The following is a 16833-nucleotide window of genomic DNA, read 5'->3' on the forward strand; positions in this document are numbered from 1 at the left end:
ACAATATTTTGGACAACAATTTTTATACATTTTTAATTTGTACTATTTTAAGCCACCATGTGTGGTTATTTTTCAGTCTGTATGCAATTTGGGAATTTGGTGCAATGCTCAACAACTAAAACTGACTTTTATCCACTATGGTGGGACAATGATGTTTGAGCCTAATTGTGCATACTTAGCACGTCGATAAATTAGTGTTTTCTTAGGACTACTTGAGCTGGTATTATCTTGACAATTCTTGCGGCTATACTTTAACACCAGCTCTTTAAAAAGAATGAACTATAAATAAAGGATTATCTTATCTTAGGCTGATGGGGCTGAAAGCAAAAGCAGGGGAGGTTTTCCTATTTAAGATTAGAATTGCCCATGTGGCTGCCAAACTTATCGTGCGTTCCAACATGTGGAGTGTATATAAGGTATACAAAACATTCTCTCGTGAAAAAAAGTGCACCAGTACAATGCATGTTTGTGTTTTACTCATGCACATAATGCATTAACCGTACAGGTGAATGGAGGCAGTCAAATGCTCACTTAAAGACCCTGTAAATTAAAATGTTATTCTAAAAATGTCAATTGCTAAAACCATTCAACTTTGAGAAATCTTAAATACGAAATTGTGGAGCTATAGCATTAAAACTTTTTCAAGATTTTGCGAGCATGGATAAATCACACTTGGGTGTCTGACATGAAATGCTTCTTCCTGATTTTATTTGCATTATTGGTTATCTGGCACTGTGTAGTTAGCTGGCTGGCTAGCTAGTTAGCTACGCCAACACCTCAAAAATGCATCTTCCCTTTGGATAGTCCGCTGACATGCTGTGCTAGAGCGCCTTGTTGTTGGCTACAAGTGCACACACGTAGCGTAGTCGGAAGCGTGGGAGGAGGAAAAAAAAAGTCCAACGTGGCAGTCAAAGTGTGGACAGGGCCACTGCACTGGCATGGCTGCTTTAGAGTGCCTTGTTGTCACAGCATGGAAAAAAAACCATGATGACCCAGTGCAATATTTCCCTGCCACTTGAGGCTTTAAGCCAGGGATGTCAATTTTTTGCAAAAAAAAAAAAAATAACAGATTTGGTGAGGTGAAAATGTGTGTGTGTGTTTTGGGGTCAACAATTCAGCTTCAAGTTGCTTAAAATTTTCATGTCATTTGTTACTAGTCACCTTGTTGTAGTTTGCATTTTTCATCTGGTAGTGACGCTTGATATTGAATTCCTTGAAAAAAGCCACTGTCTCTTAGCGAACTAGACACAGTTGTTAGTTATTTCTGTGAAAAATATGCCAATTTCCACTTGTCCTGGAAGGAACGGCCCTCTCTGTGAACTTACTTTTTCTTCACTACAGTCTCTATTTTAGACATGGGATGGAAAGTGCCACACAAAAGGTGTTCACTCTGACACCAAACACCACTTTGAGATGTTTTTTTTTTTTTACACGTGTATTTTGTACGGTGGTCAAAATACAGGTTGTAGCAGTGGTGTATGATTGACAGTTGAGCGGGTCCCGATTTCAACACATTCCGCCGAAAGTAACAATAATGGCTTGATTTTTCTTGATTTTGAAGAAATAAAAATGTGATCATTTAACTTTGGCAGCAATGTTAACAACACTCTTGTCTGTGATTGGGAAAATTTACAACACTTTTTTTTGGAGTGCGTCAATACTTCCAAGGAATGTTTGAGGTTTCGCCCATGATACATTTGGTTACGACGGAAGAGCATGACAAGACGATTTTTGTTTCTTGTTTTCTATGTGACTGTAAGACTAAATCCTTGCTTTGTTTCTACTTAAGACCTCCTGCTGTTCTACTTGGGGATGCTCCAGAATGAGAACTCTGTTAAACAATACAGAGCAAGGATTTGAAGACATTTGAGCTCTGTGATTTTTTTGTTGAGTGGAGGCCACTATTTGTGAGCACACAGTTGTCTTGGTCCTTAACTGAGCGTATGTGTATTGTCATTTGTTCTGATTTTGTTATGTGTTTTGTTGGCCCTTCTTCCCATTGCAGCAACAAGTTAATCCCACACGGTGGGATCAATAAAGTCTTATTATCTTATCTCAGATGAACAGAAGCTGATAAGATAGCCCAACACTTGCGGGCAACCAACAAGGACTGTGTGACAAGGACGTCTTCACTGCCCTACAACGCGCACACACACACACACACGCACACACACGCGCACACACGCGCGCACACACACACACACACACACACACACACACACACACACACACACACACACACACACACACACACACACACACACACACACACACACACACACACACACGGATAAAATCACTTCAGAGACGTGCTAGCTAGCACAGATGCAACGCATGAAAATCCAAGCTAAGCATGCTTACAAACACATGCTCACAACCGAAAACACATGGCGGGCTGTGCGGGCCTCCAACAATGAAGAGTTAGGAAGGATCAGAGCCCAGAGCGTTGTTCTTGGCCGAGGAAGGCTTCCATTTCCTCGTATGACACAGACACACACCCTTGCACAATTCGCTAACGTCGCGCTGCTAGTTGCATTATGGGAACACTTGAACTGTGCTTCGAATAGAGTGAAAACCAACAGAGTTAAAACCATAATGAAGGATAATGAGGAGGAGCCACCGAGCCAATAATAACGCAACTCGAGTTTCTGTGTGTGTGTAAAGAGACACTCGAAATAGGTTTATATTTAGTGGTCATGCTTTTTGTGTATTGTGATGTCACTGCCAGGCAAGATTCTGCAGTTTAGTGAAATTCAAGCAGCACACGTCCTTACATTGCACAACGTTTGGGCAGGAACTGACTGTTGGCTTCCACACACAAGCTAATTGGCCATTTACAGAGATTAAGAGTCCAATAGAGTAAAAACAGTTGTGTAATGTACTCAGATAATGGTGAAATGTTTGGATTCAGTGAGTGCTTCACCCCATTAAAAGGTTAAGGAAGTAGTTGTAGTTTTTCCTTGTGAACAGCTGTCTCATGGGAGTAAATTCCCAGTGATAGGTGGTAAATGGATGTTCGGTAGCTTCCTTTTACATCCCTTTGACAAGAGTGTGAGTAGGCATGGGCTGGTATCAGATTCTTATGGTATGATAAACACAGCATCATGCTAATGCAATAATAGCTTTAAAATGTATACATTTTTTAAACATCTGAGCAGATTTCATGTACAATGTAAATGTAAATTTTTTTTTTTTCAGAATAGAATCAAAATTTTATTGCAGTAAAAGTACTTTTTTAGCTTCTTCTCTACTTTATCAAGTAATGTTATTAGCCTGCCTCGGAAGCAAGGTGAATTATTTCACCAATTGTGGACATGCTAATTCTCGTAGCTGGTTCATTTCAAGCGTTAGATCAATATATTAAGGAGAACGTTACCTTAAATTTGGTGAAGAGTGATGGGTGACGGTCAAGTAAATGGAGATGAATAAGAACAACAAGGGAAGACTTCCCAAAAGAGCCAACTTTTTCAACATAAGCAACAGTTCGGGTAAAAAAAAAAAAAAAAGCAAATAAGCAGTGGTTTCCACAAGTAACGGTGGATAGATTCCCAGAGAATTCACAAATGACTTTTTCAACAAGGAGAAAAGTTGTAGGGCTCACTGACAACCAGTGGGAATCGTGTTACTCTGTCAGTACTGACGACTCCAACCCATCCCCCCCAAAAGAGAACGTTTTGAAACCGTGACTTTATAAAACTGTAGTATACCTTGAAACCGGAAAATGGATGGACCATGCCCAATCAGGATTCAAACCAGCTAAAGTTTAACTTCTGGTCACCCACTCTTCCCACTCTAGTCATGCAATCCGCAAAAGTAGCTGCACTTCTCACATCTGATTTATACATCAAGTCCACCCAATGACTAACATACAAGTGTTAGAATGTGTAACAAACCACTTCAATAGCTTTATTTGACTTCATATAGTCAAATCTTACACCTATTTTTTACTGGAGCCAAACCAGCTAACGACTTTCCAAGCTGATTTTTAATAAAAGTGTGCAGCGCAGGAAATTATCAGAGGAGTGAAAATGATTTCCAAGTAAGTTTGGATGAAGAGAAAGGCAGCAGCATAGCATAAAACTTGGCGACCGGAGCCAGCAGCCTTGGTGGCGATTGGAAGGCATTGTCGTGGTAACGGCAGCGTCAGAGCGGGAACCACAAAGTGATGTCATGATGTCATTGGAGTCTGCTGGCCAGCGGTTAGAGATCACGCTGGCTTCACAATACCCCGCCGAGGATGTGGGGCGTGCTTATGAGCCGCCCTGTTTCCAAAATAACAACGCGACTGACAAGACAAATTGCGTAAGACGGACGCTGAGCATCTGGACGCTTGGTTAAACGTTGACGTAATGAGCACTGAGCCGGTGCCCAGTTTGTTCAATTTGAGTACTCACCCAGAGACCCACTGGCACAACATGAAAATGTAAAGAATTAAACCCTGATCATTTCAATTTCCTTTCCTCACATGAGAATTTAATCTTTTTTTATGCTGCACTCAACACTGCTGGGAAGTCCTAAATATCCTACAATGTCAAACCTCAAAATGTTCCAGTGTAAAGTTATCAGTGACAACCGCGATATGGTATTTGTTTTGTTTGTGAATTAGTCATTTGACCCTCAGCAGTCCTGGCAACAAACTTTTTAAAACAATTTTTCAAAATGATTACTGAAAACTTCATGCACAGATGATATCAACGCACTAATATATCATGTAACCAATAAATTCAGATACTGTAGATAGTTTATCTACAGTTTTTTAGTGTGTCTGTGGCCACTGGCGTTGTTTGGGATCACATTACTTCATCTACTATGTGTTCCATTAGGAACTTCGACTTTGAGCGACGTTCTAATCTATTTTTCCAAGCGGTAGGTCGGAAAGTGCCAACTCCCCATGTATGTACCATTAGCCTATTTTATTTGTTTGAATTTATCCATAGCTACGGCCGCTCAAACGTCCTTGCAAGATGTGGAAGAGCACAACCTCAGATGAACCGTGTCAGCCTTAGTTTTAGGCAGCTTGAAATGGATGTAAGTCAAAATCAATACTGATGCTTGATTTGTGGACACCCGTGTTGTTAAGACGATTAATTGTCCGGTGATGAAGTTTGATAAGCCCTAAGGAGGATCTTGACCCCGATGGCCGTCTCCTGGCAGTGGTAACCAATAAGACTGAATCTCTTTCGTGAAACTGAAATATGGTAACCGCGTTGAGAAAAGACATTTTTGCTGTGATGTGGGGTTAATTTGGCTTTGCAATGCCCAAACCTACTTTTGCCATTCCCATTGTTTACAATCAGCAATTCCTTCAATACAAGACCCAGTCATTCAGGAGATCCAAGCCAGATAACTTGGATAAGGTGCTGGTGGGATACGACGATCTGAATTTGTTTTTAGTCAAGAACTTGCTCAATCCTTTGTCTCTGAAATGCTCGGACGACTGTGCTATTGACATCATTGCGAATTCGCCGTTACATGTTAAATTGCATCAGGTTTCTTAGACTGAAGGATAAGACCCATTACCCTTGCATTGACTTACAATATGATGGTACAAACAAGTAGCCATTTCCACTTATGAACTCTGTGGTGGCTTCTTTACAGTCAGCAACCTTATTTGCTAAACTAGAACAAGGCGATGGTAATGAGTGGAAAACTGCGTTCCATACACCCAGTGGTCCTTTTGAATACTTGATTATGTCATTTGGTTGTTTAGTTTCGATACCTCATTGGTGACATTTTGAGAGATATATTGAACCATTTTTTTCATTTACCGGTAGCTTTACTACGTTTATTTATTTATTTATTTTTAGAGATTTACAGAACATTGCCCACAATGTCGGAATTTGTAACGTTTGCACTTCTGTTCTGTTTTTGTGGTTCATTGCAGAGAAAGCCAACTCAGAACTGATCCTGCCAAGATCCAGGCTGTGGTCGATTGATCATTTGTTTTTGCCTCTTGTGGGCATAAAATAAAAAATCATCTGGGTCAGGGTTACAGTATCAGTATTGGACACTGATCTCTCACAGGTCGAAGAACGGTTGATAGAGCATGTATTAATTGGCATTTGATTTTGGCTACCTTCACCGTATTGTGTTGGGTGTAATTTGAAAAAAATAACAGTAGAGTTCTTGTTCACTGAAGGTTTGAGAAGATGTCAGCCAATCAATACAGTATTGTGGTAGAGGGCTGAAGATTACGTTCTAATGGGCCAAACCCAAAACACATGTACGTCTGAGCGCTCTTCGCCTCACCATCGCATGTGAAGTCGGGATTGGCCACGTCCTGGATGGGGATCTCCTTGAGGAAGGCGGGCCTCTGACAGCGAGGGTTTCCACTCACCACTCTGGTCTTCTTCAACCACTGACCCAGCCAGGCCAAGTGACAGTCGCACACGTACGGGTTGGACAGGAGGTTACTGTGAAAACACACACAAACAGAACATAATTAGAGCATATGGCGACTGAATTTGTCAGCTCTTGCTGTTTTCCAACTGTATTCTACGGTTTGGCTTAGCTTTAGTTGCCTCCGTTTTGAGAGACTGAGGGTACTGTTGGCCACAGTAAGAAGATATTTTCTTCCAGAGGAGGTTGTGGGTACCACAGAAATGGGACGACAGAAACTGGACACCATTGAGTGTAAGACTCGAGCATCCAGACTCAGCGAAGGTAAGATGAATCAGCTCAACAAACGAGCGCCCATTATAGCATTCGGCAGACCCGGCGCTAGAAATATTTCCTGCTCTGCAAAAGTTGAATCAAGGCACCCGGACGCTTCATCAAGACTAACAGAAGGGACACCGCAAGCAAGCAAGGGCAAGCGTTTCTCAGTTGCTAGAAACAGCAGAATTTCAATGTTGGCTTTAAAACACTGCAAACTACTTAGGCGCCGAGGCACATTTGGTCATAAACTCAAACACATTTAGATGGAAGTGCATGAAGGGGAGGGGAGGCTAAGAGGAAATCAAAGAGACCGGTAGAAAAAGGTTATCGTTCATTTTTTATTCATTTTGTGAGCTAAATGAGATACAGAGAGGCAGAGATAAGCAGGCCAGGCAAGCCAAACAGTGAAAGAAGCAAAAGAAAAGAAAAGGTTATCGTATTCATCGCATTCTTCTTTTTCGATGACTTCTCAAAGCGTTTTGTTGTCTTTCCGACAACTCATGCGATATTTATGGGGAGGCATATTAAACCTGAGGGGGGGAAGAGGATGAGCAAAGGTTTGGCAGCTGGCATCATCTCCCCAGACAAAAGTTCATCTTGAAAAATGAACGAAGGTTCAGCACTACTCTTTCGCTCTTGCTCAGTTTGTGGTGCGGTTCGCGGACATTTGTTATCATGGTTACAGTAATAAACAAGGAAGAGACTTCCTTGCAACATCGCCATGTTGAAAAATGTATTACCTTTGCTTACAACTCCGGCAGACACTAGACGTCTGTTGCTTCTCCACAATCACAGCTACCTCAAATCTTCACCCTTCAGTGTTGCTAACTACAGCTTTAATACGCAATATTAATACGAGTATTCGTTTGCAGCAGCAAATATTCTATACATTTTTTTACAAAGCTGATTCATGCCAGTCCCAGTTTAAATTGGCAAGGTAAAATTAAAGAAAAGAGAACTGCACATTGTGTATTTCAAACAACCACTTAGCTTTACCTTAATAAAGTTTGCTTAGCTTAATGCTAACAGAACGGCATAGATGGGCTAATGAATAGCATTGGTGTCACCGTCTTATTACTGATGGAAATTTACATGTGGACAGACAATGCTCATGGGGATATATTTTTTATTCTCTGCACTTCTTCATGTGTGACTATGTCTGTATTATCCTAAAAAACCTGGTGGCCAAGGCGAGCATACAAGAAGGAGCAGCACAATGCCCAATGAGTTGAAACCAAAAAATGGGGCAAAACTGCTGATAGTTTACACTACTACACTACTACATCTAATAAATTGTTTCAAAATTGTATATTTTTTAAGTACAATATCATCCCCCTCTTAAATTAATGGCCAAAGTCATATTTTGACAAAATAGCATATCCTCAGAATGCTGGCCATCTCTGCAAATTTAAACAGATCATTTCAGTATACCCTTGAAACGAAATGATTAATAATTATTTGAATGAAAATAACTTTTTGTGATTTCCGAAAAAACTAAAAAAAAAGACACAGGCCATTATTTTTAGGAAGATGACAGTATTGTAAAATGCTATTTTCCTCACTAAAAACACATTTCAAAATGTTTCGGTTGTTATTTTTATGAGGCTTGAACGGATTAACGGCATTTCCATTCGTTTTCAAAGCTATTTTCCAACTAACACAAGACAGATGCAGACTTTCAAATTCTGCCAAAGACAATTCAGCATCTCACGTAATAACTCATTGTGGTCACAACGTTAAAAGGTTGCTGCTATAGCTTAGGAGGATCCAGTAATTTCTTCATTTCCTCACAATGAATTGACCTCCATGTGTGGCGACCCGACCTCAGCGAAATCCCTTCCTTCCCCTTTTCCACGTGTTAATCTTTTAATTAAACTCACACACTCTGCTGGGAAACAAGAGGTAGGCGTTAAGGCGTGTGTGGGTTGGTGGAGAGGAAGCTTCAAAAATAAAAATAAAATATACAAGGTAGATAAGGAAATGAGCAAACAGGCTTTCTAATACAATTGCCCTTGTTTCTTTCACGCTGCACAATGCGTGCCGATTAAAAGTTAATGCAGAGACTGCAAGGCTAAACCCAACAACGATGATTATTTCGGTAAATAGCTAATCAAATGAACCAACTGGAAACCCATGTGTATACATATATATAATCTTACAATGGTGTCAAGTGAAACTTTTCACCAAAATGGATTTTCTTGGAAACATGCAGAGAGACGGTGAAGAATCGCAACAGACTGGACAAATTTAAGATCCTATTTAATACTGTTGTTTAAAATATTCAGTCTGGACACTTATTACCAGGTTGTTAAGTGCTGCTATTTTGCTTAGCAACAGGTTCACAGCGTTTAGTCAGTGATTTCCAACTACTACGCAGTGAGATATCATGATCCAATTTCATGTAATTGGTCTGAAAATTGATATTTACTACCAATCATGTATCTTTCGTCATTTATCTATGAAAGTGATTGACAGGCAGAACAATTAATAGCACTTCTGCTAGATGGCAGAACGTCCTATTAACCTTTGCATTCAAATGCTGCCAGTCATATAGCGGTTTAATGACAGCGTTCACAACTTAGCAGGTACACATTTCACACAGGTGTGATAAAAAATCTGATTGAATGGCGACAAGATCAATTTTTCAGTATGCAGTATATACTTTTTGTGGCATCTACATTTAGTGGTGTGCCAAGAGATTTTCGAATGGAATATAAGTGCCTTGGCGCAAAGGTTTCTTTAAATACCCAATCAATATTGTTTTATCCTTTTAAAATACTTTTGTTGTCTGTATTTCTGTTTTTATCTGATTGCAGGATGATGTGCCACTGTGAAAAAGCATGTAAATTGCAGCAGATATCCCACTTTATTCAGATTCAGAGTCAAAGACGGCTTCTTGAATTGACTTCTGTTTCAGCCATTCTTTGGAATGTCTGTGTTACACATCAAGTTAATGCAGCAATCTGTATTTGTCCAACCTTCCTGTCAAAACTTGACTCCAACAAAGAATGAGGTAGAACTTTGAATCGAAGTTGACGGATATACGAGCTCTAGTTGTTTTGAGGGGGAGACTTTTATAGTGTGGTATGTGTTCGGAGTAAGAAATAAAGATAGACTTGTGAGGTTTTATTACGCTGATATAATACGTTATTTACTACCTTCACATGTACAGTACTTGGTCAGATGATGGTGGACAAGAAGTACTGGCATCTAATTCGCTCCCTCATAATCACAACGGGGAATGTGGCTGAGGCTGATATAACAACTAGCCTGTGGGTAAGATAAAACGAGAACAACCAAGGAAAAACCAGGGCAATCAATTTCTGTGCATTTCACTTCTTAAAGTGACAATGTTGTCAACAACCTCAGTCCACTTGAACCTACAAAAGCAATGTTGACAGAACATTACAAACATGCACACCAATTGATTGACCGTACAGTTCATGGCTAATAATACCCTTGACCAGCCTTCTCAGCTTTTGGATGGTTTTAGAATTTGATGTACATAATATCAGTTGGAAAAATTAACTGAGCCAAATTACATATTTTTCTCAACTTTAAAAAACAGTCCCCAGGTGTCTTGATAACAAATAATGACCTCATCGATTCCCAACACCTGTGCCATTGGAAGTGATCCAGTTTCCCTTAGTGGTTGGTAAATTCTTTACTAAAAACAAGATTCAAACGTTAATATTTATTAATTTATCTATGCCAGTGATGTATAGTGACATGAAGAACAATTAAATTCTCTTTCGCTCAATGACAGAAGGTACAATTACCCAGTGTATCCACTTTTTGTGACATTTTCATTCGGTGTGTGATTTTTCAAATATAAAATATGTGTTTGTGACACTGCCTTAAGCTATGGGAGGAAAAAAAACAAACACGACTCACATTGTAGAGAGGGAGTGCAGTGTGGCAAAGGCTCCCGGGGCGATGCTGGAGATCCGGTTGTCGTAGAGCGACAGCAGACGCACTGAGCTCAGGCCCGTAAATGTTGTGTTGTCAATGCAGCTGATCTGGTTGCTCCTCAGCATTCTGGAACGCGGGTAATAAATCGTACAAATAAATCACTCCTCGTCACTCATCTCCCAATTCTACATGAAAAACAGATCGCAAATATAATTCGCTGTAAATACAACTTGGCTTACGGTGGTGAAACGTAATTTGTTGGGAAAATATTTGCACTGGAAGATTAGTACCTCCACACACGCATTATGAAGTATTTATAGCAACACACGGCTGTCAAATGGAGGCTTTAGTTACAAAGACAATACTTATATTAATTTAGTATATGGCAGGTGTTGCCTGTCAAACACTAAACTAATGCCAAACATTCTCAAGTTTATACTCCTCTGTCAAAACCAAACATAAGTTTTAAAATGGGCTTTGTCAAAAGAGCTTTAGCGATGTGTGTCTTGGCAGCAAAACGTCTACTTTGAGTGGATAAAAAGAAAAACGAATATATAAATAGCATAATACGATCTGTCCGGTCCCTAAAGGACAACCGCAACAGAGTCTGTCCCGAGACATCAGCCGTGGTCGTCTTGGAGTCACGTGGGCTACAGCTAATTGAGTTAGTTAGCAAACTGTGGGGAGGCTAAACGAGTTAGCTTGGCTATTACTGTAGCATGGAGCCGCTTAACATGAGACAGAGACGGTTTTGATGCCATTAGAATGTCATTAGCCCGCATATATATATTAATGATAGCATTAGCTCGTCCTGACTTGCTTGGCTCATGATTCTGTTCACTATCGTGTAACCCCCTAATCGGACGCTAGCCAGTTTAGCGTGGGTGGCTAAATGAGGCTGTCATTAGCTTTGATTTCAGGGTGGGTGAATAAACAGTCCCGCAGTATCAGTTACTAACACAAATCAAAAAGGCATTTAGGCTGTAAAAGCCAACAATTAATGCATATTTAACAGCATCCAGAGATGAATCTTGGATTCCACAACATTTTTTTTTACGTTACATTAAAATGTCCAAATGTCCTTTGAATGTTGTTTATTTATCATGTTTACGAGCATTCTTCCACCATATTGGCAAACACACACATCAACCAAGTTCACATCAACCAAGTTAACTAATATGTTCCATTGTTATTTCCAAATCCAGAAACATTAACTATTCGTGTGGGATAGAGACCGAGCTCTGCCACAAAAAGCTCACATCTGCAAGTAATGACCACTTATTTCAAATCATGTTTGAATGATAGCATTTGTTAATTTACTGTATATCCGACAGATGCTACAAGATGGTGACAAAGCACGACTTGCCAAAATAAAGCGCCTCAACTCACAACATAGCTCATTGCAAAGCACAACTTGTTTTCCAAATGAAACTCCTCAACTCACTTCCACATAGTTCCTTGGCATCAGGATATATTAAAAAAAAAAAATCTGCTTATAAGCGAGGGTTACACTTACAGAGTTTTCAAGCCGGTGAGGCCTCGGAACATTCGTCCCTGCAGTCCTGTAAGTTTGTTGCCAGTTAGGAGAAGCTCCAGAACACCAGACGCTCCATCGAAAACTCCCTCGCGGATGTCCCGCAGCTTGTTGTTGCTCAGGTTGCTGCAACAAAGAAGTCCCCATGAACAAAAAGTTTGTCTTAAAAATCACACTTCAGTGACTGGACTGTTGACAGTGTGTTCTTCTCAAAGAGAAAATAAAAACAAAACATTTACCAGTTACATGCAGATTTTCAGTTAAAGAAGTCAACCCAAACATTTTTTCTATAATATGTTCTATGCAGGCCCACTAGTTGAAACAGGGCATTTTGATTAATATTGTTTTCATGGAATATCGCAAAATCCACTCATTCTTAGCCGTCTCAGGGGGCGGCCATTTTGTCACTTCTGTCGACTGAAAATGACACCACAGTTGCTTAGGGCTCGTATAACGACCAATCATGGCACAAAATTCCACATTTCACTGAGTCAATTCTTATTACGCTTCTTGTGTTGGATCTCATCAGATTGTGAAGGTGTAGCCACTGTTGCATCTCGACAACCTGAGGATTTCCTGTTGCGTCCTCACCATCATCTGACAAGTGACGTCGATCTATCTCCCCGCAAAAAAATTAAAAATGAAAAGCCACAGAGACAATAAGTCGAGATGATGCCTATCACAGCCCTTGCGGATCGTCGGGGGAACTCGCGCGCTCTGCCTCTTATCGGCGCCGTGGGAGAGGAAGAGGATGAGAGGATGAAGAACAGTCAGGAAGAATTGAGAGGAGCAAAATGGAAATGAGAGCGCGGCCAATCTATATCGTCGGTGACACTGCTAGACGGTTAGCAATTTCCTCTCCAATAAATCAACTGTTGGGTCTTTTTTTTCTCAACCCAACCTGCCTCTTTCGCACCACACCTATGCACTGACAAACACACACACAAGAGCAGGTTTGAGATAAAGCGTACTTGTAAATCTGAATCGAAGGCCAATCCTCTATTTCCGTTTATTATTGGCTTCCTCCTCTCCATCTCTTCCTGGTTTGTTTTCCACCTCTCGTCCATTTTCTCTTCCTTTACTCGTTTGCTCCCAACTTTTGCGTTTTTTCCCCCCACGTGTTTTTTCCTAAGCACCTATTTTGTTGTTCAACTATTCCAGTGCGAACCCAGCAGGCAGGGCGACGAGGTGGGCTGTACATGCAGCGTATAATTCACATTGGCTATACTGTCTTTGTGGCTGGCGGACATAATGAGGATTTAGTCATGCCCCTCTATGTGCCCAAATCCAATGTGTCGCTTGGGAGAGCAACGATAATATGATGGAAAGCGCACATTTGGTGTTTTTTTTTTTTTTTTTTAAGTACATGTGTGACTGACATTGCTTTATGTTAAAATTTGCATACAGTAATGGTGCCCCGCGATAAGACAAGGATGAAAATTCTCATTATGATTGTATGGATTTATGACGAAGTCGCTCACCAACTGTGCATACATGGAGGAGCCTGTTCACGTGGGAATTTTGTAGAATTTCATGCAAAAAAGCATTGCAACGTTGTAATTAAGTTGTAATTGGGTGATAATGTTGATGGTGTGATTCAAAGACCTAAACAAGCATAGCAAAATGTCGTATTTCAACTGAAAAATACACTCAATAGCCACTATACCCGGTACAGTAACTAACATTTTTTCAACACTACTACACATCACAACCACAATAATACAAATACAGTGATGCCTTGAGATACTAGTTCAATTTATTCCGTAACTTCACTCATAAACCAAAAACATTCATATGAACTCTTTCCCTTTCAAAGTGAATGGAAATGCCATTAATCCATTTCAGCCTCCCCTTATAAACAACACAAATGTTTGTAATGTGTTTTTAATAAGTAAAATAAAACACTAATATTTTACTTCATAAAAATATACAGTAATAATGCAAAGAATTAAATGCAATACTTGGCCACTTGGGTGTCAATATACTACAGTTATGAAGAAAAATGAAGAGAAGTGTTTCACAATTCCTGTAAGTGACAAAGTAAGCTACAGTATTATTTGTCATTTTATGCAGGGGATAAAGAATATATGCCTGTGAGTATTTTTATATTGTCTGTCCAGGTGTGTTGCTGCATTATGTTCAAATACTGCTTATAGCATTACAACACTATCACATAGATTTGTTCACCAGTGTATGGTTTTTTTTATTCTGTGTTAGCATTAAGCTAGCGGACTTAAAGAAGAAAAGTATGTGGTTGATTTGAATGCACAACATGTAATTCAGCTTGAAGACTTGCACATGAAGAATTGTTCATTCTCTGCCAAACTTCTTTTTGTTGAGTCGAGTTCATTGGTACCATAAAGCAAAAAATTTTCTCAAATTTTCCACGGCAAAATAATCATCCAAATGACGGGTCGCCTCTTGAAAAACTCATAAGTCGGTTAATCGTATTGCACGGCACCGCTGTATTGTTATTGATCAAACACATCTCTGAGAGCGTCAATCTAAACTAAATATTCTAACTTCTGTCAAAGAATACATTTCTATTGGACCTATTGGACATAATGTCCCAGCCAGTGTGAAGAATGTTTTATTCATGCTCAATTTTGCAATACAAATTCCTAGTATATTCTTGTGAGAACACAACGAAAGAGATCAGCATATGCCAGCTCCGTATAGTGGAACACGGGCGGAACAAATGTTAAAATGGTCGACAGGAAACAGCCACCCAATTTACATAATAATGAGCCGTCCCCTGAACGAGAGAGATAACATTGCTCCTTGCATGTGTAGCTGCCTTAACAAACATATATAGAGCAAGTCGCGGGACCTCGAGAATTATCACACTGCTGCCATTGCACACATCAAGGCGTGAACGGACCAGAGAAGGAAAATTGTTGTCTATTGCCAGGTAGGCAATACCTCAACTGTCAGATAAAAGCAGAAATGCATGGTTGTTGACAGCCATATTGTTTTTGTATTGAGGCAATAGACAAAAATATCAGTCAAAATGCACAAAACACACACAATTCAAGTTATGTGAATTGAGTATTTGACCTGTCCTAGGAATGCATGTCTAACCTTTCATATATATCTCTCAGCGAAGACGCTCTGGAATACAGTAGCAAGAGAAAACTTAATGGAGAAGAAGCAACAAATCTTGTACACCTCCAAAATTGCGTATATAGACTACTAGGCATTGTTATTTTGCCGGCTGGTATTATGCTGCACGTCTGGATCTAGCAGCAGCAGCAAGTTTTCGTAGCAACGCAGCGTAGCGATGGAAGAAGGGGTAAGTTTCCCAGAGTGAAATGTTTGAAGGTAGCCAATTGGAGACCAAGTTGTGATGGAAAGTCGGCGGAATATAGGTGCTAGTGGAAGTTGGTCGGAGATAGTACGTGGAAACGCTAACGGAAGCCCATTTAAAATGATAGGCGGAGCGGTCAGGTACAATTTGGTCAGGTTGGACAAAAAGACGGATGGTGTAAGGGTACTCCGGCTGCAGACGAAAGGCGACAAATGGACCGGGAAATTTTTGTAAAATGCCCAGCTCTGTCAGTCAGTGTTATCGTCACGAACCGTCATTGGCGGATGCCCGTTTTCTGACATTTTTAGGGACCTCTGGCGGACTTATATGACGGAATGACTGACGGACTGATGATTACGATTTAGCTCATGATTACGATCTAGCTCATCCCAAATAATGACGGACGAATAACGGACGGGTAACCTGGACGAGAGACGACTGACCAGCAAAATTTTGTAAAATACCCACCTCTGTAAATTTGTAGCATTAGACATTACATATAATACTGCAATTAAAGTATACCTTTTTCACAACCAGCAAGCACCAGTATACATCAACATCAAAGTGACAAATTTTAATTTTTTCTTATACCTATGTATAAGTGACTAAATGACTCTTGAGAAGGCTTGCAAGATGCTTAGTAGGCCCAATGACGCATACGTACATTTTCCTCAAGTTTGGCAGCTTCTTGAACATCCCGGTCGCCTCCAGTACGGCGATCTCGTTATCGTTCAGCCGCCTGCACAGCAAAAACACACATTTAGGTGGTCAATTTTGTCACAAACTTGATGGTCAATTTTGTCACAAACTCAACCTTTCAAAGTCAACGCAAACAAACAGTCTTAAAAAACAGACTGCGTGAAGGTTACATGGCCATTAGTGACTCTTCAAATGTTAACAAGACGAGAGAAACAAGGTTGCTAATTCAGAGCAGAGGGTGAAAAAGGAGAAGAGACAACAATGAATCACTTCTATGGGGTCATCAATACCCACAATGCCCAAAGCCCTGGCAAAACGAGGCATCTGTTTTATTGAGGCTACTTTTACTAAAAGGCTATTCAAAGAATCAACTTTGCGTATACTTCTCTGTTCAGTTTGCCCGGTTAACACAACTGAGGTCATGATTTGCTGCATATAGGTATGAAAGACACTTTAATCACACTATAAAGTGTGCGAGTGTGTTTAAAGAGAAAATATTCTCACCAGTAAATTCTCTGTTACAGCAGGTGGGAAGAAGAAGAATCGACAATAATACTTTAATGAGGCAGGTTATAAAGGCCATTGGTTTTTGTGGATGGATGTTTTTAAGTGTGAGAAGTTGTGTTGTGGAAAAGAACGTTCCTTTACACAAGGATTAGGTATGTGTGTCAAATTTCCAAGATGAGTCAATTTTGAGGAGACAGTATTAGCAGACAGACAGACA

At 40.1% G+C, this 16833-nt stretch overlaps 1 protein-coding gene across 2 annotated transcripts in view; it reads right to left on the bottom strand.

Annotated features, from left to right (window-relative positions):
* The window catches only part of slit3 (slit homolog 3 (Drosophila)), a 247995-nt gene that overhangs the window by 48627 nt on the left and 182535 nt on the right, over nucleotides 1-16833 (bottom strand). For both annotated transcript variants that reach the window (XM_086016387.1, XM_086016396.1), the window contains 4 exons: nucleotides 16075-16149; nucleotides 12086-12229; nucleotides 10552-10695; nucleotides 6250-6413 (listed from right to left, as the gene is read on the bottom strand). In XM_086016387.1, coding sequence (XP_085872513.1) covers nucleotides 6250-6413; nucleotides 10552-10695; nucleotides 12086-12229; nucleotides 16075-16149 — 527 coding nt within the window. The remainder of the gene's footprint in view (nucleotides 1-6249; nucleotides 6414-10551; nucleotides 10696-12085; nucleotides 12230-16074; nucleotides 16150-16833) is intronic.

The sequence above is a fragment of the Filicampus tigris genome, chromosome 2, assembly GCF_054856515.1.
Source record: "Filicampus tigris isolate MCC_2025a chromosome 2, RoL_Ftig_1.0, whole genome shotgun sequence".
NCBI lineage: Eukaryota > Metazoa > Chordata > Actinopteri > Syngnathiformes > Syngnathidae > Filicampus > Filicampus tigris.